Source organism: Lonchura striata, chromosome 13 (genome assembly GCF_050655825.1).
Source record: "Lonchura striata isolate lonStrDom1 chromosome 13, ASM5065582v1, whole genome shotgun sequence".
NCBI lineage: Eukaryota > Metazoa > Chordata > Aves > Passeriformes > Estrildidae > Lonchura > Lonchura striata.
In genome coordinates this window covers 4,835,893-4,861,399 of record NC_140715.1, presented here as the reverse complement: position 1 = coordinate 4,861,399, position 25,507 = coordinate 4,835,893, and the positions used below count along the sequence as shown (strand labels likewise).

The 25,507-nt window shown below is 53.7% G+C and overlaps 3 protein-coding genes across 4 annotated transcripts; all 3 read left to right on the top strand.

Moving 5' to 3' along the window:
• The first annotated feature begins 992 nt into the window (after nucleotides 1–992).
• Nucleotides 993–10,416, top strand: LOC146766147 (protocadherin alpha-6-like). 2 transcript variants are annotated; one of them, XM_085591155.1, is made up of 2 exons: nucleotides 993–1,338; nucleotides 1,447–10,416. In XM_085591155.1, the coding sequence occupies exon 2, from the start codon at nucleotides 6,211–6,213 to the stop codon at nucleotides 8,749–8,751; it is 2,541 nt and encodes an 846-aa protein (XP_085447281.1). In that variant the 5' UTR covers nucleotides 993–1,338; nucleotides 1,447–6,210; the 3' UTR covers nucleotides 8,752–10,416. The 2 variants fall into 2 exon arrangements, with proteins under 2 accessions (XP_085447281.1, XP_085447282.1); XM_085591156.1 differs by having other exon boundaries at nucleotides 993–1,705; nucleotides 2,303–10,416.
• A 189-nt stretch (nucleotides 10,417–10,605) lies between these two features.
• On the top strand, nucleotides 10,606–16,539 carry LOC146766146 (protocadherin alpha-6-like). Its single transcript, XM_085591157.1, has one exon. The coding sequence runs from the start codon at nucleotides 14,005–14,007 to the stop codon at nucleotides 16,537–16,539; it is 2,535 nt and encodes an 844-aa protein (XP_085447283.1). The 5' UTR covers nucleotides 10,606–14,004.
• Nucleotides 16,540–21,796: 5,257 nt separating this feature from the next.
• LOC146766145 (protocadherin alpha-13-like) lies at nucleotides 21,797–24,791 on the top strand. The gene has a single exon (XM_085591160.1). The coding sequence runs from the start codon at nucleotides 21,797–21,799 to the stop codon at nucleotides 24,326–24,328; it is 2,532 nt and encodes an 843-aa protein (XP_085447286.1). The 3' UTR covers nucleotides 24,329–24,791.
• The last annotated feature ends 716 nt before the right edge of the window (nucleotides 24,792–25,507 follow it).

Below are 25,507 nucleotides of genomic sequence, written 5' to 3'. Positions count from 1 at the left end.
GAAAAACGCAATGGGATCGGCCGGCCGGGCTCCCGGCGTGCCCGGACCCCGCACGGCTTTTCCAGGAGAGACAACGCGGAGCTTCCCTCAGCCCCGGGACAGGACCCGCATGGATCCCCAGAGAAGGGGGATTCAGGCCCAGCGTGGGTGTTCCTCATCATCTCTGCAAGCCTCGTAGGCTCGGCCAGCTCCCTGGGAAGTCAGGCTCATTCTCGAGATCCTTTCCAGGTCCTGCCCCAGAGGAACCCCGCTCCCAGGGGCTGTCTTGTGTCCCCAGCCCTGGGCGCGACCGCGACTTCGCCCGCTTTTCCTCCGGGTCAGTGCTAATTGCCGCCCATAAATATTGTTCTCCACGTTTTATCCTCCGCCTGTAAGGGTGCCTCATGAGTTTTCTCGGAGGATTTTCAGCTCAGCTCCTCCCAGCGCTGAGCAGCGAAGGAGTGAGCAAGGCAGAATCCCTCCAGCCCACGGCCAGGGCTCGGGGCCGGCTGTCTCCCGGGAAAACGGGGACTCCCTGGGCGACTGCCAATGTCCGGATGTCACTGATGTTAACTGAGCAAGGCTGGGAGAGTGGGGCGGTTATCGCACGAGAGCTCATCGCGGAATGAGCAACCAAAATGTTTCTTGCTGAAGGACATCTCCGCCTGCCCGCAGTCCGTGTGGGCAGCCGTGCCTTCTCTCAGAGGGAGAATCCAGGAGCGGCCAGCAGGCAGGCACCACTAAAACTCTCAACACGTGAGAAAATCCTGGCTTGCAAAACACAGCGGAACTCCAGCCGAAATAAAGGCTGCTTGAGGACGACACCTCGAGCGACAGGAGAGGGAGACAGCGAGGGAAGAGCCGCTGCCAGCGGGGGATGAGCGAGAGTTGGACCCGCTCGGGCGAGGGCTTCATCCCTGGCCAGCGATGCCGATCCCGGCGCCGCCGCCGCCGCCGCCGCCGTTGGAAGGAGCTGCCGGGAGCTTCCGGCGGGCGGGGCGGGCGAGGGAGGCGGAGGCAGGCGGAGGGAGGCGGGTTCCGGCCGCTCCTCGGGACCGAGGGGCTCCGTGCGCTCCCGGGAGGGACGCACTGCCTGCGGAGTGGCTTGGCAGTGGCTGATATTGTTTTATTATTATTGAATTTTATTTAATTTTTTTGGTATATTTTATTAACGCGCTTTCCGACTGGTGCCGCTCTTCTCTTCCTGCGGATTGAGGCGTGGAAATCCGGCCGAGCCGGGAGCTGGGCCTCTGCGGAGAGAATGAAGGAGCTGACAAGGCGCTGGGTCCCCCGGGAGAGCAGGACAGCTCAGGGCCCACCGCGGGTCCGGTCACCGGCATCGCCAGCAGCTTCCCGGAGGTCGGGACTTCAGCTGTGCCAGATCCCGGAGACAGAGGGCGAACGGGACGGGTTTGGTGTCCGTGCCCCGCTCTCTGAGCCTGACCCCTTGTTCTGTGACTGCTGCAGGGGATGTGCAGAAGCGAAGACTAAACGCCGCGGCGTGGGTGCTCCAGCCGCTGAGCCATCACGGCATCTCCTTCCTCGTCCCCCGCTCGCATTGTCCAGGGAGGAATGCCTCGCTGAAAGATCGATGGTGCTGTGAGCAGTCCTTGTCTCGGTGCTTAGGGTACTCTTGAATGGTAGAAGAGCTTTCGGTCTCAGGAGGCTCTGAAATCAGACCCGGCTTTTCTGTGCGGCGCTCTAACCGCTGAACTGCGCCAAAGAGGTGAGAACGACAAATGGTGAGAAAGACAAATCCCACCATGCGAGTTCGGGACTCGTCTGCCCTTCTGGAGGGAATGTTGCTTTTCTTTTCGGATCCTCGTCGGCAGAGACAGTCGCCCTGAGGCAGCCGATGTGGAGCTGCTGTGCGGTACTTTCCATCCTGGGATGCCGGGGCTGGAAGGTTTTTTCCATCCTGTGTGGCGGGAGCGATTCTGCCGAGCTGCTGTCCCTTGCCAATTCTCTGTGCCTGGTCTCCAAGTGTAACTGGAGTAATGATCTAATTTCAGCGCGGGTCTAAACAGAGCATTCCAAACGCCCTTCGAAAAGTCTTTGTGTTTCTCCACTCGCTAAAGAACAATAGGAGAAGAACCTTTTGATTTGTGTTTGCCACTGGGCTGTACTTGCTTTTCTAAGAGTGCAATGGTCAGTCCATGAGCTCTGAACTTGGGGTGTAGAAACACGTGGTTATTATTTTTCTGGACTTTAACCAGGCTCTCATCCATTCCTGCCAAATGAAGGAGGCTCAAAGTAATGCTCAGGCACTTGATGGGCTTTCAGGATGCTAAGATGAGTCGTTTATACTGATTTTTTTCTACAGATCCTCGCTGTGGATCACCACTCCTCACGTCTCGCTGCTTAGTCAGAAGCGCTGGGAATGCTCTGAGGCTGACCAAAGCTGAAATAGCTAAACCAAACCTTCCACCAACTCGTGTGCTTTTTGCAGGATCATTTCAGCTTTTTCTTAAGACCTTTGTGGGTTCCCCTTATAGGTGCAGGGGGTATAAAAGGCACTTAGTTGTGCATCTGTAGTAGTAATACAACACTGCAGCGCCTAAGGATTTTCCAATGTCATCCCCTACCCCACTGCTACTCAGGTAGTAGCTGGATTTCATCAGTGTGAGAATCCCACATGGACTGGATCCGATTAATCAAGAAACAATTCTTTCTGTAGGTGATCTTGAAGTCTTTGACTCTGTCTTCGAGTTTAGAAACATTTTTATTTCCAGATAAGCTCAGATATTTGGCTTATATGGTTGTGGAACCATTTAGTGAAGCTGCTACTTGGTGGATGTGAAAATTATACAGATAGGTGTTCAAACCAAAATAAAAAAGGACACCGTGTCCTATGTCCTCGACGTCAGTGCTTGTCACCTCATTAAGAGCTGTTTTACTGATTTAAAACATCCTGCTACATTTAACGTACAGCAATCCTAACTTAAGATACTTGTAGATCGAATTTGCTGACATCGACATTACATTTTCACTTCCATGAACACGACATGAAATACATCTCCAGAGAAGACCTACTTATTCCAGGTAAGTGAATTAATTTAGCAAACAGGTAAGTAGGAGGAAAACCTTCAATCAACCGAAACAAACTCACCACAAAAGTAAAAACAAAACCAACCGAACAAACAAAAACCCAAAACAGAACCAGACTAAAAACCCAAACAAACAAAAAAGAAACCCAAGCCAAAAGCCAAAATCTGTCCTGCTTAAACACCTCTTGTCCTGGATTCACATGGAGCAAACATGATTGATTTGTTGATAGAAGATCATCCCCAGCATCTCTTCCCATCCGTGAGTCAAGACAGTGATCTCTACCCGAACTACTCTATTTCCTTTTGCTACAGAGATTAAAACAAACTGCCAGAAAAGTCCAGGAAATTAATGAGTTTGTGAACATGTCTCCATATCAACCTGACAAAAATTATGTTGTGCAGGATTTTCTCGCCAGTCCTCTGTTATGAAAAAGATCAATTCTCTTGCCTGCACCTGGAAGAAGTTAACAAATGCTGTTCGACTTGATAGATTTGCCTGTGTCTGTTTACCTGGTGAGTGCGAATCTGCAAACCTAATCTAAGGAAGAGTAGAACAAAACTCGTGTGGATATTAGGAATGAGAAAATTATGTGCTAATGAGTTTAATAAACTCAAGTCCTCGGCGGCAGCAGTGCCTGCCCGAGGCTCCTTTTGCTGTTTACCGTGGGCTGCTCCACTCGAGAGAAGCACTGGAGAGGAGGACCACTCTTTATCTTCAAAGCCTCGTTCCACCAGGATTTGGGATATGAAATAGAAACTGTCAGAAGGCCTTCCTCGAGGAGAAAACCCTGTTGCTGGTTGTGATATGAAAATACAGGTAAGTTACAAAGACACACTAGGAAGAATTCATCTTTCCATTGATGGCATAGGCCAGACAAAAACGGCATCAGGGATGGATCTGGAATCAAGACATCATTTATGCTCACAGCCTGACTGCCCACAGCAGCAGGTTTCCATATGAACCAGCGGCGCTGCGAAGATCAATAAAGCAGGAACACGAACAGGTCAGTAGCACAATCATATTTAACAATGTTATGAGCCTTGCTTTGTGTGCAGAAGCTACAGATGTAGCAGCAGAAGTTCTTCCTGTCCTTGGTGCTCCTTAGGGAGGTGCTGTGGCCGCGGGGCCGCTGCTGCGGGGCCCGGGGCAGGTGCTGAATATGAACGAGGGCAGGCAGAGCTGTGTGGGCATGCAAACGATTTTGCCCTGAAGCTTCAAGTAGTGGTAGAAAATCTTCCCACATCTACGAAATCGGCTTTACCGGCATGGAGAAAGGGAGACTGTACATATTTTTCTTATTTTTATTTTATTTTCTTCTTCCCCCCGCCCCCCATTAATGAGGAATGTTGTGGTGGGGCAATGTCTGCGTACTGTGGCAGTGATCATTCCCTCTGAGTGGTACGGAATAGAGATTGGGGATTTGTTACAGGGAAGCTGAATTTGAGTAGGGAAAAGTCTTCCTTGATGAAAGGACATGCTTTGTAGCACGTGGGCTGTGTCACTGGTGACAAACTGCAGAACGTCTGTGAGTTGGAGATCTCTGCCCCTGCATAAAGAGGTTCTTGCTCTATCCCGGCAGAGCTTGTTTGCCAGAATGGAGAAGCAAGAGCTTGCCATTCATCATGCAGGTGGAAAAGGAGGCTGCGAGAACAGCTCTTCATCGAGCTGTATGAATAGTGTACAGGAGCTGTGGTGGTCCCGTGCTTTGTCAGCATTCTTGGAGGATTGGTGTTCTGGGCTCTGATGGGTTTGAATCTCCGAAGGAAATATTCAAACAATCTCCTGGGGTTTTAGTGTAATCAAAACCTTTTGCACAGATGTTGAAATATCTGGGTTTTGAGCTACTCTTGTCAGAGTGAGGTGGATTCTCTTCATTGAGATAAGGGGTTCAGGAATGTGTCCGACTTTCAAAAGGGGAGGGAAGTGATGGAGAAGGGACTATCTGTCTGTCTTGCATAAATTGCAGAAAAGCAGGAAGCTTGTTCCTCATCTGGAGAGATGAAAGTCGGCAGGAAAGAGGAAGGGGACTGTTGCCAAAAGACAAGTCCACACTCCATATCGAGAGTGATGTAATCATACGAAAAATTAGAGAAGAGAAGAGAAGAGAAGAGAAGAGAAGAGAAGAGAAGAGAAGAGAAGAGAAGAGAAGAGAAGAGAGAAATCGGGGAAGCAGGAGACTATGACAAAGAGGAAAAGGAAGAAATTATGCAAAAATAAACGAGAAGTGGAGAATGATGAAGAAATAAATGGAAAGAGAGCAAACTGAAGAAACCATAAACTAATTTAGTGACATGTCATTGACGGCATCACTGCACACAAAAAGAAAGGAAGATGAGAAAGTAAGAAATAAAGGAGGCAAAAAAGAATACAAAGAAAAGAAAATAGGGTGAAGCCCTAAATTACAAGAGTGCACCAAATATATAGCAGAAGAATATAGGAATGAAGGACAAAGCTAAGAAGGAATATATCTCCGTAAATTAGCAAGAAGAAAGGACGGAGAAAAACAGACGAGATGACCAACACACACCGAAATTACCTCTAGATGTGGAACGGAGCTGGTCCCTAAAAAGGTCCGGCTTCCGGAGAGCACCGCGTCCGGCGCTGATGTCTGTAATTAGTGCTGATGGCTCCTGTTTGATGATGACCACCGCGGCGCCGGAGGAAACGAACGAGCTGCCAGGAAGGGTAAGGAAGACAGAATGGTCGAAAAAGAAGGGAATGAGGAGTAAACGATAGGGCATGACAAAGCAAGGAAGAAAAACAGAACAAAGAGAAGAAAGGGGAAGAAAAAACGAGAAAAAATAGAAAAGGCAACTGAGAAATTAGAGAAGGCTAAGGAAGGAAGTCAAGGCAGAAAAGAAAGAAGGAGGAAAGGCAAAAGAGACAAAGCAAGAAAATCGAACACAGTAGGAAGAACAGCAGAGCAGACGGCCATGAGGGAGCGGAGGCAGGGGCGCGGTGTCGGAGCGTGTGAGGCGGCGGAGCAGCGCACGGTGTCGCTGCAGGCTCAGGAACGGCGTGTGGGCGGCTCCGCCCCGGTGCGGCGGAGAGCCCGGCTGTGAGCGCGGGGGGGCGGCGCGGGCCGGGCAGCAGAGCCGGTGCGAGCGGGCGGCGGCGGGGAGCCGTGCGGGGCCCGGGCCGGGGCCGGCGGCCGGAGCGGCGGCCGGAGCGGCGGCGGTAGGGATGGAGGAGCGCTGCTGCGCGGCGGTGCTGCGGGTGCTGGTGCTGCAGGCGGCCTGGGCGCTGGCGGGCGGGCAGGTGCGCTACTCGGTGCCGGAGGAAGCCAAGGCCGGCACGGTGGTGGGCCGTCTGGCGCAGGACCTGGGCCTGGAGGCGGGCGAGGCGGAGGCGCGGCGGCTGCGGCTGGTGGCGCAGGGCCGGCGGGCGAGCGTGGAGGTGAGCGGGGCGAGCGGCGCGCTGCTGGTGAGCTCGCGGCTCGACCGGGAGGAGCTGTGCGGCAAGAGCGCGCCGTGCGCGCTGCGCCTGGAGGTGCTGCTGGAGCGGCCGCTGCGCGTCTTCCATGTGGAGCTGGAGGTCACCGACATCAACGACAATGCGCCCGTCTTCCCCGCCGCCCGAAAAAACCTCAGCATCGCGGAGTTATCTACGATGCCGGGGTCTCGCTTCCCGCTGGAGGGCGCGTCGGATGCGGATATCGGAGCGAACGCGCAGATCTCGTACGCACTCAGCCCCAGCGAGCATTTCTCTCTGGATTTACAAAAAACAGAGGAGGACGGTGACTCCTTATTCCTGGTGCTCAGCAAGTCTCTGGACCGCGAGACGATTCCCGTGCACCGCTTGGTGCTGACGGCGAGTGACGGGGGCCGGCCGTCTCTGACGGGGACAATGGAGCTGGTGATCTCGGTGCTGGATGCGAACGACAACGCGCCCCAGTTCAACCAGTCGGTGTATAAAGTGCAGCTGCCAGAAAATAAAGAACACGGCACCTTAGTTATCAAACTAAATGCCACGGATTTAGATGAGGGGTCAAACAGAAATATCTCGTATTCGCTCGAGACTCTGTTCCCTCAAGACAGAAAAGATGTTTTCAGAATTGACAGACGGACTGGAGAGATTCGTCTCCTGAAAGACTTAGACTTTGAGGATGTTAGTCTATACCGCCTGCAAGTGGGTGCTACCGATCAAGGAAACCCTCCACTGTCGGGTCACTGCAAGGTGGTGCTGGAGGTGCTGGACGTGAACGACAACGCGCCGGAGGTGTGGGTGACGTCGCTGTCGGTGCCGGTGCCCGAGGACGCGTCGGTGGGGACGGTGGTGGCCCTGCTGAGCGTGTCGGACCGGGACTCGGGGGAGAACGGCCGCGTGCGGTGCTGGGTGTGGCCGGCGTCGCCGTTCGGGCTGGAGGCGACGTTCGCGGGCTCGTACTCGCTGGTGCTGCGCGAGGCGCTGGACCGGGAGCGGGTGTCGGAGTACGAGGTGGAGGTGCGTGCGGAGGACGGCGGGGCGCCGGCGCTGGGCGCCAGGCGCGGGCTGCGGGTGCCGGTGTCGGACGTGAACGACAACGCGCCCGCGTTCGCGCAGGCCGTGTACACGGTGCTGGCGCGGGAGAACAACGCGGCGGGCGCGGAGCTGGCGCGGCTGTGGGCGCGGGACCCGGACGAGGCGGGCAACGGGCGCGTCAGCTACTCGGTGTGGGAGGGCGGCGCGGGCGGCGGCGGGTGGCGGGCGGCGTCGAGCTACGTGTCGCTGGAGGCGGAGAGCGGGCGTCTGTGGGCGCTGCAGCCCCTGGACTACGAGGAGCTGCAGGTGCTGCAGTTCGAGGTGCGCGCCGTGGACGCGGGGGAGCCGCCGCTGTGGGGCAACGCCACGGTGCAGCTCTTCGTGCTGGACGAGAACGACAACGCGCCGGCGCTGCTGCCGCCCGCGGGCCCGGCACCGGAGGCGGGCGCGGCGGCGGCCGAGGCGGCGGCGGCGGCGGGGGCGGGCTCGGTGTGGGAGCCGGGCACGCTGTGGGCGTGGGCGGCGTGGGGGACGCCGGCGGGGCAGGTGGTGGCGAAGATCCGCGCCGTGGACGCGGACTCGGGCTACAACGCGTGGCTGCGCTACGAGCTGTGGGAGCCGCGGGGCAAGGGCCCGTTCCGCGTGGGGCTCTACAGCGGCGAGGTGAGCACGGCGCGGGCGCTGGACGAGGCGGACGGGCCTCGCCAGAGGCTGCTGATCGTCGTGCGCGACCACGGCGAGCCGGCGCGCTCGGCCACGGCCACGCTCAGCGTGTCGCTGCTCGAGGCCGCCGAGGCGGCGCTGGCCGCGGGATCCTCCTCGTCGTCATTGTCGTCGTCGTTGTCGGTGTCGCGCTCGGCGGCGGGCGCGGAGCCGGGGCCCGGCGGCGCGGCGAGCGCGGCGACCAACGTGTGGCTGGTGGTGGCCATCTGCGCGGTGTCGAGCCTGTTCCTGCTGGCCGTGGTGCTGTACGTGGCGTCGCGCTGGGCGCCGCGGGCGGCCGTGCTCTCGGGGCCCGGGCCCACGACGCTCGTGTGCGCCAGCGAAGTGGGCAGCTGGTCGTACTCGCAGCGCCACAGCCGCAGCCTGTGCGTGGCGGACGGCGCGGCCAAGAGCGACCTCATGGTTTTCAGCCCCAACTTCCCTCCGCCGCCGCCCGGCGCCGCGCCCAAGGACACGCAGCCGGAGCCCTCCGCTCTCCTCCACACGGTCAGTGCTGCTTCCTTCATTCCCTTCTCTGCTCCTTTCCCTCCGCCCTCTTGAGAAGCTGCTCTTTGAAGCCGGGCTCAGTTCGCACGGCTTATGGGCGTTGGGTACTTAGCGGCTCCTTAGGGATGGCAAAGGCGCATTTGTATCTGTCAGCCCTACCTTGCTGATTCTCCCATCTCTGTCTGCGTGTGTCCAGAATATAGATTCAGGAAGCATCCGTGAGCAGTTCCTGTAGACAGGTGTGGTTTGTTGCCCTAAATGTGAACTCTGCTCTTGAACTGAATTACTTTTCTGTGTTAGTAGAGGTGCCTGAAGGTTTGAGATTTGCAGACAGTAAGGGGGTTTCTATTTCTCATGTGTAGCATTTCCACACCGTTTGAGTGAAGGAGTTCAAGACAACCAGGCTGTGTTGGTGACAGAATCGCAGTCGCTGTGGACAACCTCATTGCCATTGCTGACTGATAACTGTGCTGGTATCCATTTGTCTTTTAATTGAAAACTGCCCTCCTCCTTTTTAATTATGGTCATGTGAAGGTATGTTGCATGTGTAAAGTAGATATTCAAGGAAAAAAATTCTCATTATCGTTTCTCTATAAGACTCCTTTAGAAAATAGGGTAGTAGTGGCCTAGGGTAGAGGATCTTCCTAAGTTTGCTTTGTAAGAATCATGCTGTTCTGGTTAGCAAGTATAAAGCATTCAGTGTATGACCCAAGAGTTGTGCTTCACAAGGGAAATTTTTCTGCTGTTTTCCTCTTGCTCATGTTTTTGAGGATTTGAATTTTTGAGCTGAGAGGTAGTGTACACGGTTCTATTCTGATGTTCTCTCAAAATTTGCATCAATTGTTACATCAATGATCAAGACTTAAAAGGGCCTTGAAAGTGGAAATTTTCACTTCTGTAATGAACAAAAAAACAAATAGCCCCCAAAAACAATTAATCACCTTTCCTCACCCATTTTAAAGTAACATTCTACAACACAGACAGTATCATGTATTAGTGTCCTTGCCAGAGTTTTGGTGCCTGGAGCACAAAATCAATGCCAGTGCTGTTTAGAGGTTCCAACATCATCTTTCATAATAGTATTCCAGATAAGGAAGCATTAGAAATCATGAGGTGTCAGCAGCAGAACATCTCTTATGCACTGTGTTGGTGATCCCGTCCGTGGATTTTTAAGGTGTGGTATTGCTGGGAAGGATAAGCAATGGTTGTGCTGGACCTTGTAGTAGGAAAGGAAACTCTGATCTGTTGTATAGAGTAGGGGGTGGCATTTTTCTGGTGGGAGGGGTGCCCTTGAGCAGCAGAAAGACTTGTGTGGGGAAAGTGAAAAACATTGGGGAGACCATGGATCATAAAAGAAAATATCATGAGATTATATATTTTCGTTTAGAACACATTTCAGTTTGGGGTAGCAAAGGATTTGTACAGTAAAGGGTGAGACAGGATGGGAACAGAGTGTTGTTGTTGAGGATGCTTTCCTAGGTCCTCAGGGTCTGGAGTGGGAGGCCTTGCTGATAATGAGATGAGAGTGTGATACTGAAATGACCACAATGTCCCCTTACGAGTCTCTCCACCAGGGCCTGTCACTTCTGCTGCTGCCTGCCTGGTGTAGGCCATGTGTTGGTAAGAGCTGCTGAGATGGAGAGTGCAGAATGTTGTCTGAGGAAACAACTTCTTCAGGTTCAAGGTTTCAAGGTGTTGTGGGAGGAGAACACTTCAACTTGCTATCCTTGTGTAGCTGTGGGCTTTCGCAGTTGTCTCCACAGCTATAGATTTTGTCATGATGATTCCTTGCTCTTCCTCAGGTGGGAATTACAGAGATTTATTTTATTACATGTGGTTGTTATCTTATTCAGCTCAAATTCCTTTACTCATGCACTGCTCAAGTGGGCTCCGTTATGATGTGTCCTGATGTGATATGTGGCATGTGGATTGTTCCGATATCTGCAAGGACACCCAAAAAGCTGCATGATAAGCCCAGTTTGTGTGGTGCAAGCTGTCAACAGAGATGACACCGTGAGTGCTCCTGTGCTTTGGCACTTGCTGTGTTCTCTTGAAGGAATAAATCTGTTTATTAGAGCTGTCACAGCTCTAATCACAGCACTTCTAATAACTCTAACCTGCAGGTCAGTGGTGTTTCTAAGACAGATTACTGAAAAGGATCAAAGCATTCACGTTGAAGATCATGTAGCTGGGAAGAGCTTTTAGACATCCTGTACATCCTTTGTGGTGATCATGAAGGAAGATGAGGAAGTGCAAGAGTCTGGATCAGCTGCAGATGGGGTTTACAGGCAGGGCTTGTTGCTGAGGTTGAGCAATGTTTGATATTTTGGCAGTGATCCTGTGTGTGGCAATAAATAAGGTGTGGGCCTGTGTGATGGGGAGGGTGAATTAGAGTGGGGATGAGTGTTGCCCCAGGGAAGTACAAATGCGGAGTAGAACACGGCCTGCATTGCTGTGGAGGAACTGGAGAATGTCTGGATAGCTGTGGAGATCTCATTTCCCATGCCTTGTGACAGAGGATGCCAACAGAAAGCCTTGAGAAAATGCCCACGGTGTGGTGCTGCTCTTCTGGGAGCTTCTCAGAACCTCCAGCAGCTCTCTGTGTTCTTGCTTTCTGTTGTTCCCTGTGATATTACAGCTTATGAAGTGACTTTCGATCCCTGTCTTTAATCATTTGTCTTTGATGTGGAATTTTCCTGGTAAAACAGAAGACTTTTTGAACTGTGTGTCATTTGGCCAGCCTTTCTTGGGCCATGGCATCAGTCATCTCCCTGGTCTTGGTCTTCTAGCTGGCATTAAGGGGCACTGTCCCTTGAAAGAAGTGTTCTGGGGGCTGGAGTTTCTTTTTCTGAAGCAGCAAGCAGTGATGCTACAGGTGAGTTACTCCTTCCAGAAGAGGCTGTGTGTGAGAGACAGGTGTACTTTGGTTCCTGTGATGCCTTAAGTTTTAGCTTTACTGACATATTTTCCATATTTTCCATATTCTGTACTACATTTTTCATATTTTGCAGATTCTGTACTGCATTATTATATAACTCTGAACTTCATGTAAAATGTTAGCAAGTTCTCCTCACAGTTCAGTCACAGAAAACATTCCTTTTCCAGCCTGAGAACCAAGGACACCATTGCAGCTTCAGGCCCAAAAAGTGTAACCAGCAGTGAATTGAAGAGAGCAGTCTGGGAAGATGGGACTGCATACCCTGGAGCTGTAATTGGACAATAAACCCCAAAATGTGGATGGACCAAAACTTATAAATTGTGAAAACTTGTGACCATTTGGGTGTAGGCTCAGCCAGGCTCGTGTACTGCCCAAGGTGTATCCTGTGAAGGCCTTTCAATAAATCCCTCCTTTATTCCTTTAACTCCAGCCAGTCTGTGTTCCAGGCAGCCTCTCAAGGCATGCCCTGTTTAGCTGTGCTATCTTCACGTTGGATTGACTAAATATTGCCTGCACTGAAATTCCTGTAGGTTTGGACACATTTTGTGCTGTCATTTGATTCTGCTGCTTCCTGGCACAGGTGAGAAGAGGGAAGCAAAGGCAGATGGAGAAGTGACTTAAAGCTTTTCTAGGAGCAGATGTGTTGGGCATACAGAGGATGCTTTCAGTGTCAGTGACATGGTGAATTTCGTAATAGGTCTGCAGGTGAAAAATGAGTCAGGCAGAATTGCTATTCACCCAGGTAAATGAGGAATGTGGTGTCATCATGCTTTTTTTTGCAGTGTTCTTGGAGAATTATCATTCTGGATTCTGATGGGTTTGATTTTGTAAAGGAGAGACTTCCTTGGGTCACTTAGACTCTGCAGCTTTTTTTGTATTAGATGTCTGCATGGGTGGACTCTTCTGTGATGTAACAAAGCTGTTCTCTACTCCGATTGCTTTGTGGATTTATTTCTGGGTCCTTGAGATGACTGAAGGCTCCAAACCTATATTGGTCCTGAATGGGAAGGAAGCTGCAGGTGCATGGCAGTGGAGGAGAACATGGAGCCTCTTTCCTGTCATGAGGAATGAGATGTGGAAGAGGAGAGGCCTTTTGCTAAAGGGAATGTCTGTTCTTCATGACGTGGTGCTGTAGCTGTTTGAAAAACATTTCCTTAAATGGAAAAAAAAAACCCAATAGTTGATACAAGTAAGGAAGCAACTGACAAGTGGAGGGAAATGACTGCACAACGTGAAAAGAAAAAGCAAAGGGAAAAAAAAAATAAAACAAAAAGTACAAAGAAGAAATGGAATAAAAGAAGCAATGGAGGCAATTGTTGCAAGGAAGAGGAACGAGAACCTTTTCCGAAGGATATGTTCATGGAGAATGTTTTCTGAACATTTGGAAGGAATATTAGTAAAGGAAATAGAAGCACGTAAGAGATAAGGAAAGAAAATGAGAAGGAGGGTGTAAAAAATATAACAGTGAGGAGCATGAAGAAGATATAAAGAAAAAAGAATTACGAAATAGAAGGGAAATAAAGAAAAAAAGATAAATAATAGCAAAAGATAATGAAGGAGAAAAGGATCTATCAAGGAAGGTGACTATACAAGTAAAAAGTAAGAGAGAAAGGGAACAAGGAAGTAAAGAAGGAAGAGAACGGCACAAAATAGAAGGAAGATAAAGCAACAACCGACCTTATGTTTAGAGCAGAGATGGCTCCGTTCCCCCGGTTGCTTCACCGCGCCCCTACGCTGATATACTAAAATTACTGCAGATATAACATAATTAGCGCTGATAACTCCAACAATGATGGCCTGACGCGTCGCAGGAGGGAACGGGCGAATTGCCAGGGGGGTGAAGAAGAGCGAAGATTAGAATTAAGTGAAGATGGCTTAAAGATTAGGGCAGGCCAATAAATGAAAAGGATAGCGAAGAGGAGACATAAGAATAGAAAAGAATAGGAAGACTATAATGGAAAGAGTAGGAAAGAGAAGGGAAATGCAAAACAATGAAAACGAGAGAAATAATGGAAGAAGAAAGGACGGAAAGTCTATGCAAGCAAATAGCAAGAGATAAAGAAAAGGAAATATGAAAAATAAGAAGCGGACAGAGGAAGAGATGGCACAGGAGACGGCCATGAGGGAGCGGAGGCAGAGGCGCGGTGTCGGAGCGTGTGAGGCGGCGGAGCAGCGCACGGTGTCGCTGCAGGCTCAGGAACGGCGTGTGGGCGGCTCCGCCCCGGTGCGGCGGAGAGCCCGGCTGTGAGCGCGGGGGGGCGGCGCGGGCCGGGCAGCAGAGCCGGTGCGAGCGGGCGGCGGCGGGGAGCCGTGCGGGGCCCGGGCCGGGGCCGGCGGCCGGAGCGGCGGCCGGAGCGGCGGCGGTAGGGATGGAGGAGCGCTGCTGCGCGGCGGTGCTGCGGGTGCTGGTGCTGCAGGCGGCCTGGGCGCTGGCGGGCGGGCAGGTGCGCTACTCGGTGCCGGAGGAAGCCAAGGCCGGCACGGTGGTGGGCCGTCTGGCGCAGGACCTGGGCCTGGAGGCGGGCGAGGCGGAGGCGCGGCGGCTGCGGCTGGTGGCGCAGGGCCGGCGGGCGAGCGTGGAGGTGAGCGGGGCGAGCGGCGCGCTGCTGGTGAGCTCGCGGCTCGACCGGGAGGAGCTGTGCGGCAAGAGCGCGCCGTGCGCGCTGCGCCTGGAGGTGCTGCTGGAGCGGCCGCTGCGCGTCTTCCATGTGGAGCTGGAGGTCACCGACATCAACGACAATGCGCCCGTCTTCCCCGCCGCCCGAAAAAACCTCAGCATCGCGGAATTGTCTGTGCCGGGGTCTCGTTTCCCGCTGGAGGGCGCGTCGGATGCGGATATTGGAGCGAATGCGCAGCTCTCCTACACACTGAGCCCCAGCGAGCATTTTAGAATAGAAGAAGAAAACAGTAACTCTCGCAGTAAATCCCTTTTTCTGATACTCACGAAACCTCTGGACCGCGAGACGATTCCCGTTCACCGGTTGGTGCTGACGGCGAGTGACGGGGGCCAGCCGTCTCTGACGGGGACAGTGGAGCTGGTGATCTCGGTGCTGGATGCAAACGACAACGCGCCCCAATTCAACCAGTCGGTGTATAATGTATATTTGTCCGAGAATGCCATACAAGGTACGATAGTGGCACGGATGAACGCCACGGACCTGGACGAAGGAAATAATAGAGAAGTGACATATGAAATCGACACAATTGTTCCCTCCCGTGCCTCAGATTTATTCAGCATTGATGCGAACACAGGGGAGATCAGACTGATGGGCGTACTGGACTTTGAGGATGTTAATTTATACGACCTAAATGTTAGGGCAACAGATAAAGGCACACCTCCGCTGTCGGGTCACTGCAAGGTGGTGCTGGAGGTGCTGGACGTGAACGACAACGCGCCGGAGGTGTGGGTGACGTCGCTGTCGGTGCCGGTGCCCGAGGACGCGTCGGTGGGGACGGTGGTGGCCCTGCTGAGCGTGTCGGACCGGGACTCGGGGGAGAACGGCCGCGTGCGGTGCTGGGTGTGGCCGGCGTCGCCGTTCGGGCTGGAGGCGACGTTCGCGGGCTCGTACTCGCTGGTGCTGCGCGAGGCGCTGGACCGGGAGCGGGTGTCGGAGTACGAGGTGGAGGTGCGTGCGGAGGACGGCGGGGCGCCGGCGCTGGGCGCCAGGCGCGGGCTGCGGGTGCCGGTGTCGGACGTGAACGACAACGCGCCCGCGTTCGCGCAGGCCGTGTACACGGTGCTGGCGCGGGAGAACAACGCGGCGGGCGCGGAGCTGGCGCGGCTGTGGGCGCGGGACCCGGACGAGGCGGGCAACGGGCGCGTCAGCTACTCGGTGTGGGAGGGCGGCGCGGGCGGCGGCGGGTGGCGGGCGGCGTCGAGCTACGTGTCGCTGGAGGCGGAGAGCGGGCGTCTGTGGGCGCTGCAGCCCCTGGACTACGAGGAGCTGCAGGTGCTGCAGTTCGAGGTGCGCGCCGTGGACGCGGGGGAGCCGCCGCTGTGGGGCAACGCCACGGTGCAGCTCTTCGTGCTGGACGAGAACGACAACGCGCCGGCGCTGCTGCCGCCCGCGGGCCCGGCACCGGAGGCGGGCGCGGCGGCGGCCGAGGCGGCGGCGGCGGCGGGGGCGGGCTCGGTGTGGGAGCCGGGCACGCTGTGGGCGTGGGCGGCGTGGGGGGCGCCGGCGGGGCAGGTGGTGGCGAAGATCCGCGCCGTGGACGCGGACTCGGGCTACAACGCGTGGCTGCGCTACGAGCTGTGGGAGCCGCGGGGCAAGGGCCCGTTCCGCGTGGGGCTCTACAGCGGCGAGGTGAGCACGGCGCGGGCGCTGGACGAGGCGGACGGGCCTCGCCAGAGGCTGCTGATCGTCGTGCGCGACCACGGCGAGCCGGCGCGCTCGGCCACGGCCACGCTCAGCGTGTCGCTGCTCGAGGCCGCCGAGGCGGCGCTGGCCGCGGGATCCTCCTCGTCGTTGTCGTCGTCGTTGTCGGTGTCGCGCTCGGCGGCGGGCGCGGAGCCGGGGCCCGGCGGCGCGGCGAGCGCGGCGACCAACGTGTGGCTGGTGGTGGCCATCTGCGCGGTGTCGAGCCTGTTCCTGCTGGCCGTGGTGCTGTACGTGGCGTCGCGCTGGGCGCCGCGGGCGGCCGTGCTCTCGGGGCCCGGGCCCACGACGCTCGTGTGCGCCAGCGAAGTGGGCAGCTGGTCGTACTCGCAGCGCCACAGCCGCAGCCTGTGCGTGGCGGACGGCGCGGCCAAGAGCGACCTCATGGTTTTCAGCCCCAACTTCCCTCCGCCGCCGCCCGGCGCCGCGCCCAAGGACACGCAGCCGGAGCCCTCCGCTCTCCTCCACACGGTCAGTGCTCCTTCCTTCATTCCCTTCTCTGCTCCTTTCCCTCCGCCCTCTTGAGAAGCTGCTCTTTGAAGCTGGGCTCAGTTCGCACGGTTTATGGGCGTTGGATACTTAGCGGCTCCTTAGGGATGGCAAAGGCGCATTTGCATCTGTCAGCCCTACCTTGCTGGATCTCCCAGCTCTGTCTGAGTGTGTCCAGAATATAGATTCAGGCAGCATCCGTGAGCAGTTCCTGTAGTTAGCTGTGGTTTGTTGCCCTAAATGTGAACTCTGCACTTGAACTGAATTACTTTCCTGTGCGACTAGAGGTGCCTGGAGGTTTGAGATTTGCAGACAGTAAGGGGGATTCTATTTCTCATGTGTAGCATTTCCACCCCATTTGGGTGAAGGAGTTCAACACAGCCAGGCTGTGTTGGTGACAGAGTCGCTGGTGCTGTGGACAACCTCATTGCCATTGCTGACTGATAACCGTGCTGGTATCCATTTGTCTTTTAATTGAAAACTGCCCTCCTCCTTTTTAATTATGGTCATATGAAGGTATGATGCAAGGTGTGAAGTGGATATTCAAGGAAAAAAATTCTCATTATCGTTTCTCTATAAGACTCATTTAGAAAATAGGGTAGTAGTGGCCTAGGGTAGTGGATCTTCCTAAGTTTGCTTTGTAAGAATCATGCTGTTCTGGTTAGCAAGTATAAAGCGTTCAGTGTATGACCCAAGAGATGTGCTTCACAAGGGAAATTTTTCTGCTGTTTTCCTCTTGCTCATGTTTTTGAGGATTTGAATTTTTGAGCTTAGAGGTAGTGTACACGGTTCTTTTCTGATGTTCTCTCAAAATTTGCATCAATTGTTACATCAATGATCAAGACTTAAAAGGGCCTTGAAAGTGGAAATTTTCACTTCTGTAATGAACAAAAAAACAAATAGCCTCCAAAAACAATGAATCACCTTTCCTCACCCATTTTTAAGTAACATTCTACAACACAGACAGTATCATGTATTAGTGTCCTTGCCAGAGTTTTGGTGCCTGGAGCACAAAATCAATGCCAGTGCTGTTTAGAGGTTCCAACATCACCTTTGATAATAGTATTCCAGATAAGGAAGCATTAGAAATCATGAGGTGTCAGCAGCAGAACATCTCTTATGCACTGTGTTGGTGATCCCGTCCGTGGATTTTTATGGTGTTGAAATGCTGGGAAGGATAAGCAATGGTTGTGCTGGACCTTGTAGTAGGAAAGGAAACTCTGATCTGTTGTATAGAGTAGGGGGTGGCATTTTTCTGGTGGGAGGGGTGCCCTTGAGCAGCAGAAAGACTTGTGTGGGGAAAGTGGAAAGCCTTGGGGAGGCTATGGATCATAAAAGAAAATATCATGAGATTATATATTTTCGTTTAGAACACATTTCAGTTTGGGGGAGCGAAGGATTTGTGCAGTAAAGGGTGAGACAGGATGGGAACAGAGTGCTGTTGTTGAGGATGCTTTCCTAGGTCCTCAGGGTCTGGAGTGGGAGGCCTTGCTGATAATGAGATGAGAGTGTGATACTGAAATGGCCACAATGTCCCCTTACGAGTCTCTCCACCAGGGCCTGTCACTTGTGCTGCTGCCTGCCTGGTGTAGGCCATGTGTTGGTAAGAGCTGCTGAGATGGAGAGTGCAGAATGTTGTCTGAGGAAACAACTTCTTCAGGTTCAAGGTATCAAGGTGTTGTGGGAGGGAAACACTTCAACTTGCTATCCTTGTGTAGCTGTGGGCTTCCAGAGTTGTCTCCACAGCTATAGATTTTGTCATGATGATTCCTTGCTCTTCCTCAGGTGGGAATTACAGAGATTTATTTTATTACATGTGGTTGTTATTTTATTGTGCTCAAATTCCTTTACTCGTGCACTGCTCAAGTGGGGTCCGTTATGATGTGTCCTGATGTGACATGTGGCATGTGGATTGTTCTGATATCTGCAAGAACACCCAAAAAGCTGCATGATAAGCCCAGTTTGTGTGGTGCAATCTGTCAACAGAGATTACATTCTGAGTGCTCCTGTGCTTTGGCACTTGCTGTGCTCTCTTGAAGGAATATATCTGTTTATTAGAGCTGTCACAGCTCTAATCACAGAACTTTTAATAACTCTAACCTGCAGGTCAGTGGTGTTTCTAAGCGAGATTACTGAAAAGGATCAAAGCATTCACGTTGAAGATCATGTAGCTGGGAAGAGCTTTTAGACATCCTGTACATCCTTTGTGGTGATCATGAAGGAAGATGAGGAAGTACAAGGTTCTGGATCAGCTGCAGATGGGGTTTACAGGCAGGGCTTGTTGCTGAGGTTGAGCAATGTTTGATATTTTGGCAGTGATCCTGTGTGTGGCAATAAATAAGGCGTGGGCCTGTGTGATGGGGAGGGTGAATTAGAGTGGGGATGAGTGTTGCCCCAGGGAAGTACAAATGCTGAGTAGAACATGGCCTGCATCACTGTGGAGGAACTGGAGAATGTCTGGATAGCTGTGGAGATCTTATTTCCCATGCCTTGTGACAGAGGATGCCAACAGAAAGCCTTGAGAAAATGCCCACGGTGTGGTGCTGCTCTTCTGGGAGCTTCTCAGGCCCTCCAGCAGCTCTCTGTGTTCTTGCTTTCTGTTGTTCCCTGTGATATTACAGCTTATCAAGTGACTTGCCATCCCTGTCTTTAGTCATTTGTCTTTGATGTGGAATTTTCCTGGTAAAACAGAAGACTTTTTGAACTGTGTGTCATTTTGCCAGCCTTTCTTGGGCCATGGCATCAGTCATCTCCCTGGTCTTGGTCTTCTAGCTGGCATTAAGGGGCACTGTCCCTTGAAAGAAGTGTTCTGGGGGCTGGAGTTTCTTTTTCTGAAGCAGCAAGCAGTGATGCTACAGGTGAGTTACTCCTTCCAGAAGAGCCCGTGTGTGAGAGACAGGTGTACTTTGGTTCCTGTGATGCCTTAATTTTTAGCTTTACTGACATATTTTCCATATTTTCCATATTCTGTACTGCATTTTTCATATTTTGCTGATTCTGTACTGCATTAGTATATAACTCTGAACTTCATGTAAAATGTTAGCAAGTTTTCCTCACAATTCAGTCACAGAAAACATTCCTTTTCCAGCCTGAGAACCAAGGACACCTTTGCAGCTTCAGGCCCAAAAAGTGTAATCAGCAGTGAATTGAGGAGAACAGTCTCGGGAGATGGGACTGCATACCCTGGAGCTGTAATTGGACAATTAACCCCAAAGTGTGGATGGGCCAAAACTTATTATAAAAGTGTGAGAACTCGTGACCATTTGGGTGTAGGCTCAGCCAGGCTCCTGTACTGCCCAAGGTGTATCCTGTGAAGGCCTTTAAATAACTCCCTCCTTTATTCCTTTAACTCCAGCCAGTCTGTGTTCCAGGCAGCCTCTCAAGGCATGCCCTGTTTAGCTGTGCTATCTTCACGTTGGATTGACTAAATATTGCCTGCACTGAAATTCCTGTAGGTTTGGAGCACATTTGTGCTGTCATTTGATTTTGCTGCTTCCTGGCACAGGTGAGAAGAGGGAAGCAAAGGCAGATGGAGAAGTGACCTTAAAGCTTTTCTAGGAGCAGATGTGTTGGGCATGCAGAGGATGCTTTCAGTGTCAGTGACATGGTGAATTTTGTAATAGCTCTGCAGGTGAAAAATGAGTCAGGCAGAATTGCTCTTCACCCAGGTAAATGAGGAATGTGGTGTCATCGTGCTTTTTTTGCAGTGTTCTTGGAGGATTATCATGCTGGACTCATGGATTTGATTTTGTATAGGAGAGACTTCCTTGGGTCACTTAGACTCTGCAGGTTTTTTTGTATTAGATGTCTGCATGGGTGGACTCTTCTGTGATGTAACAAAGCTGTTCTCTACTCCGATTGCTTTGTGGATTTATTTCTGGGTCCTTGGGATGCCTGAAGGATCCAAACGTGGATTGGTCCTGAATGGAGAGGAAGCTGCAGGTGCATGGCAGTGGAAGAAAACAAGAAGGCTCTTTCCTGTCATGAGGAATGAGAGGTGGAAGAGGAGAGGCCTTTTGCTAAAGGCAATGTCTGTGCTTCATGACTTTGTGGTGTAGCTGTTTGAAAAACATTTCCTTAAATGGATTAAAAAACCCTAATAGTTGATACAAGTAAGGAAGCACCAGATAAGTGGAGGGAAATGACTGCACAACGAGGAGAGAAAGAAAAAGCAAAGGGAAAAAAATATAAAACAAGAAAAGAAAAAGTACAAAGAAGAAATGGAATAAAAGAAGCAATGGAGGCAATGGTTGCAAGGAAGAGGAATGAGAACGTTTTCCAAAGGACATGTTCATGGAGAATATTATCTGAACATTTGGAAGGAATATTAGTAAAGGAAATAGAAGCACATAAGAGATAAGGAAAGAAAATGAGAAGGAGGATGTAAAAAATATGCAGTGAGGAGCATGAAGAAGATATAAAGAAAAAGAACTATGAAATAGAAGGGAAATAAAGACAAAAGATAAATAATAGCCAAAGATAATGAAGGAGAAATGGATCCATCGAGGAAGGTGACTGTACAAGTTAAAAGGAAGACAGAAAGGGTGCAAGGAAGTAAAGAAGAGAATGGAAGTAATAGAATGAAGATAAAGCAAAAACTGACCTTATGTTTAGAGCAGAGATGGCTCCTTTCCCCTGGATGCTGCCCCGCGCCCCGCGGCTGATATACCATAATTAGTGAAGATATAACATAATTAGCGTTGATAACTCCATCAATGATGGCCTGACGCGTCGCAGGAGGAAATGGGAGAATTGCCGGGGCGGTAAAGAAGAGCGAAGATTGGAATGGAAGTGAAGATGGCTTAAAGATTAGGGCAGGGCAATAATGAAAAGGACAGCGAAGAGGAGACATAACAATAGAAAAGAATAGGAAGACTAAAAAGGAAAGAGTAGGAAAGAAATGAAATGCAAACCAATGAAAACGAGAGAAATTATGGAAGAAGAAAGGACGGCAAGGCTATGCAAGCAAATAGCAAGAGATAAAGAAAAGGAAATATGAAAAATAAGAAGCGGACAGAGGAAAAGTCGGAGCAGGAGACGGCCATGAGGGAGCGGAGTCAGAGGCGCGGTGTCGGAGCGTGTGAGGCGGCGGAGCAGCGCACGGTGTCGCTGCAGGCTCAGGAACGGCGTGTGGGCGGCTCCGCCCCGGTGCGGCGGAGAGCCCGGCTGTGAGCGCGGGGGGGCGGCGCGGGCCGGGCAGCAGAGCCGGTGCGAGCGGGCGGCGGCGGGGAGCCGTGCGGGGCCCGGGCCGGGGCCGGCGGCCGGAGCGGCGGCCGGAGCGGCGGCGGTAGGGATGGAGGAGCGCTGCTGCGCGGCGGTGCTGCGGGTGCTGGTGCTGCAGGCGGCCTGGGCGCTGGCGGGCGGGCAGGTGCGCTACTCGGTGCCGGAGGAAGCCAAGGCCGGCACGGTGGTGGGCCGTCTGGCGCAGGACCTGGGCCTGGAGGCGGGCGAGGCGGAGGCGCGGCGGCTGCGGCTGGTGGCGCAGGGCCGGCGGGCGAGCGTGGAGGTGAGCGGGGCGAGCGGCGCGCTGCTGGTGAGCTCGCGGCTCGACCGGGAGGAGCTGTGCGGCAAGAGCGCGCCGTGCGCGCTGCGCCTGGAGGTGCTGCTGGAGCGGCCGCTGCGCGTCTTCCATGTGGAGCTGGAGGTCACCGACATCAACGACAATGCGCCCGTCTTCCCCGCCGCCCGAAAAAAACTCAGCATCGCGGAACTGACCACTCTGCCGGGGTCTCGTTTCCCTCTGGAGGGCGCGTCGGATGCGGATATCGGAGCGAATGCGCAGCTCACGTACACACTGAGCCCCAGCGAGCATTTTAGAATAGAGGAAGAAAACAGTAACTCGCGTAGTAAGTCCTTGTTTCTTATACTCACGAAACATCTGGACCGCGAGACGATTCCCGTTCACCGGTTGGTGCTGACGGCGAGTGACGGGGGCCGGCCGTCTCTGACGGGGACAATGGAAGTGGTGATCTCCGTTCTGGACGTGAACGACAACGCACCCCAATTCAACCAGTCGGTGTATAATGTAGTTTTGCCTGAAAACGCTTTAGAAGGGACACATGTTGTTCGGGTGAATGCCACAGATTCCGACACAGGAATATATGGTGAAATCATATATGAGATTGATACTATTGTTCCCACCTCAGCAGGAGAGTTATTTAGCATCGATGCAAAGAGTGGAGAGATCAGACTGAAGGGATCCCTGGACTTCGAGACAGTTAGTTTGTACGAATTACACATTAAAGGGATAGATAAGGGTACGCCCCCGCTGTCGGGTCACTGCAAGGTGGTGCTGGAGGTGCTGGACGTGAACGACAACGCGCCGGAGGTGTGGGTGACGTCGCTGTCGGTGCCGGTGCCCGAGGACGCGTCGGTGGGGACGGTGGTGGCCCTGCTGAGCGTGTCGGACCGGGACTCGGGGGAGAACGGCCGCGTGCGGTGCTGGGTGTGGCCGGCGTCGCCGTTCGGGCTGGAGGCGACGTTCGCGGGCTCGTACTCGCTGGTGCTGCGCGAGGCGCTGGACCGGGAGCGGGTGTCGGAGTACGAGGTGGAGGTGCGTGCGGAGGACGGCGGGGCGCCGGCGCTGGGCGCTAGGCGCGGGCTGCGGGTGCCGGTGTCGGACGTGAACGACAACGCGCCCGCGTTCGCGCAGGCCGTGTACACGGTGCTGGCGCGGGAGAACAACGCGGCGGGCGCGGAGCTGGCGCGGCTGTGGGCGCGGGACCCGGACGAGGCGGGCAACGGGCGCGTCAGCTACTCGGTGTGGGAGGGCGGCGCGGGCGGCGGCGGGTGGCGGGCGGCGTCGAGCTACGTGTCGCTGGAGGCGGAGAGCGGGCGTCTGTGGGCGCTGCAGCCCCTGGACTACGAGGAGCTGCAGGTGCTGCAGTTCGAGGTGCGCGCCGTGGACGCGGGGGAGCCGCCGCTGTGGGGCAACGCCACGGTGCAGCTCTTCGTGCTGGACGAGAACGACAACGCGCCGGCGCTGCTGCCGCCCGCGGGCCCGGCACCGGAGGCGGGCGCGGCGGCGGCCGAGGCGGCGGCGGCGGCGGGCTCGGCGTGGGAGCCGGGCACGCTGTGGGCGTGGGCGGCGTGGGGGGCGCCGGCGGGGCAGGTGGTGGCGAAGATCCGCGCCGTGGACGCGGACTCGGGCTACAACGCGTGGCTGCGCTACGAGCTGTGGGAGCCGCGGGGCAAGGGCCCGTTCCGCGTGGGGCTCTACAGCGGCGAGGTGAGCACGGCGCGGGCGCTGGACGAGGCGGACGGGCCTCGCCAGAGGCTGCTGATCGTCGTGCGCGACCACGGCGAGCCGGCGCGCTCGGCCACGGCCACGCTCAGCGTGTCGCTGCTCGAGGCCGCCGAGGCGGCGCTGGCCGCGGGATCCTCCTCGTCGTCGTCGTCGTCGTTGTCGGTGTCGCGCTCGGCGGCGGGCGCGGAGCCGGGGCCCGGCGGCGCGGCGAGCGCGGCGACCAACGTGTGGCTGGTGGTGGCCATCTGCGCGGTGTCGAGCCTGTTCCTGCTGGCCGTGGTGCTGTACGTGGCGTCGCGCTGGGCGCCGCGGGCGGCCGTGCTCTCGGGGCCCGGGCCCACGACGCTCGTGTGCGCCAGCGAAGTGGGCAGCTGGTCGTACTCGCAGCGCCACAGCCGCAGCCTGTGCGTGGCGGACGGCGCGGCCAAGAGCGACCTCATGGTTTTCAGCCCCAACTTCCCTCCGCCGCCGCCCGGCGCCGCGCCCAAGGACACGCAGCCGGAGCCCTCCGCTCTCCTCCACACGGTCAGTGCTCCTTCCTTCATTCCCTTCTCTGCTCCTTTCCCTCCGCCCTCTTGAGAAGCTGCTCTTTGAAGCCGGGCTCAGTTCGCAAGGCTTATGGGCGTTGGGTACTTAGCGGCTCTTTAGGGATGGCAAAGGCGCATTTGCATCTGTGAGCCGTACCTTGCTGGATCCCCCAGCTCTGTCTGAGTTTGTCCAGAATATAGATTCAGGCAGCATCCGTGAGCAGTTCCTGTAGTTAGCTGTGGTTTGTTGCCCTAAATGTGAACTCTGCACTTGAACTGAATTACTTTTCTGTGCGACTAGAGGTGCCTGGAGGTTTGAGATTTGCAGACAGTAAGGGGATTCTATTTCTCATGTGTAGCATTTCCACCCCATTTGGGTGAAGGAGTTCAAGACAGCCAGGCTGTGTTGGTGACAGAGTCGCAGGTGCTGTGGACAACCTCATTGCCATTGCTGACTGATAACCGTGCTGGTATCCATTTGTCTTTTAATTGAAAACTGCCCTCCTCCTTTTTAATTATGGTCATATGAAGGTATGATGCAAGGTGTGAAGTGGATATTCAAGGACGAAAGTTCTCTATTATTGTTCTGCTATGAGACTCATTTAGAAAATAGGGTAGTTGTCGCCTAGGGTAGTTGATCTTCCTATGTTTGTTTTGCAAATATCATGCTGTTCTGTTTAGCAGTATAAAGCGTTCAGTGTATGACCCAAGATATGTGTTTCACAAGGCAAATTTTTCTGTTGTTTTCCTCCTGCTCATGTTCCTGAGGATTTTAATTTTATGGCTGAGAGGTAGCATGAAGTACACTGTTCTTTTTTGACGTTCTCTCAAAATTTGCATCAATTGTTACATCAATGATCAAGACTTAAAATGGCTTTGAAAGTGGAAATTTTCACTTCTGTAAAGAACAAACAAACAAATAACGCCCAAAATCAATGAATCACCTTTCCCCACCAATTTTTAGGTAGCATTCTACAAAAGAGGAAGTATCACATATTAGTGTCCTTGCCAGAGTTTTGGTGCCTGGAGCACAAAATCAATGCCAGTGCTGTTTAGAGGTTCCAACATCACCTTTGATAATAGTATTCCCCATAAGGAAGCATTAGAAATCATGAGGTGTCAGCAGCAGAGCATCTCCTATGCACTGTGTTGGTGATACTGTCCGTAGATTTTACGGTGTGGCATTGCTGGGAAGGATAAGCAATGGTCATGCTGGACCTTGTGTTAGGAA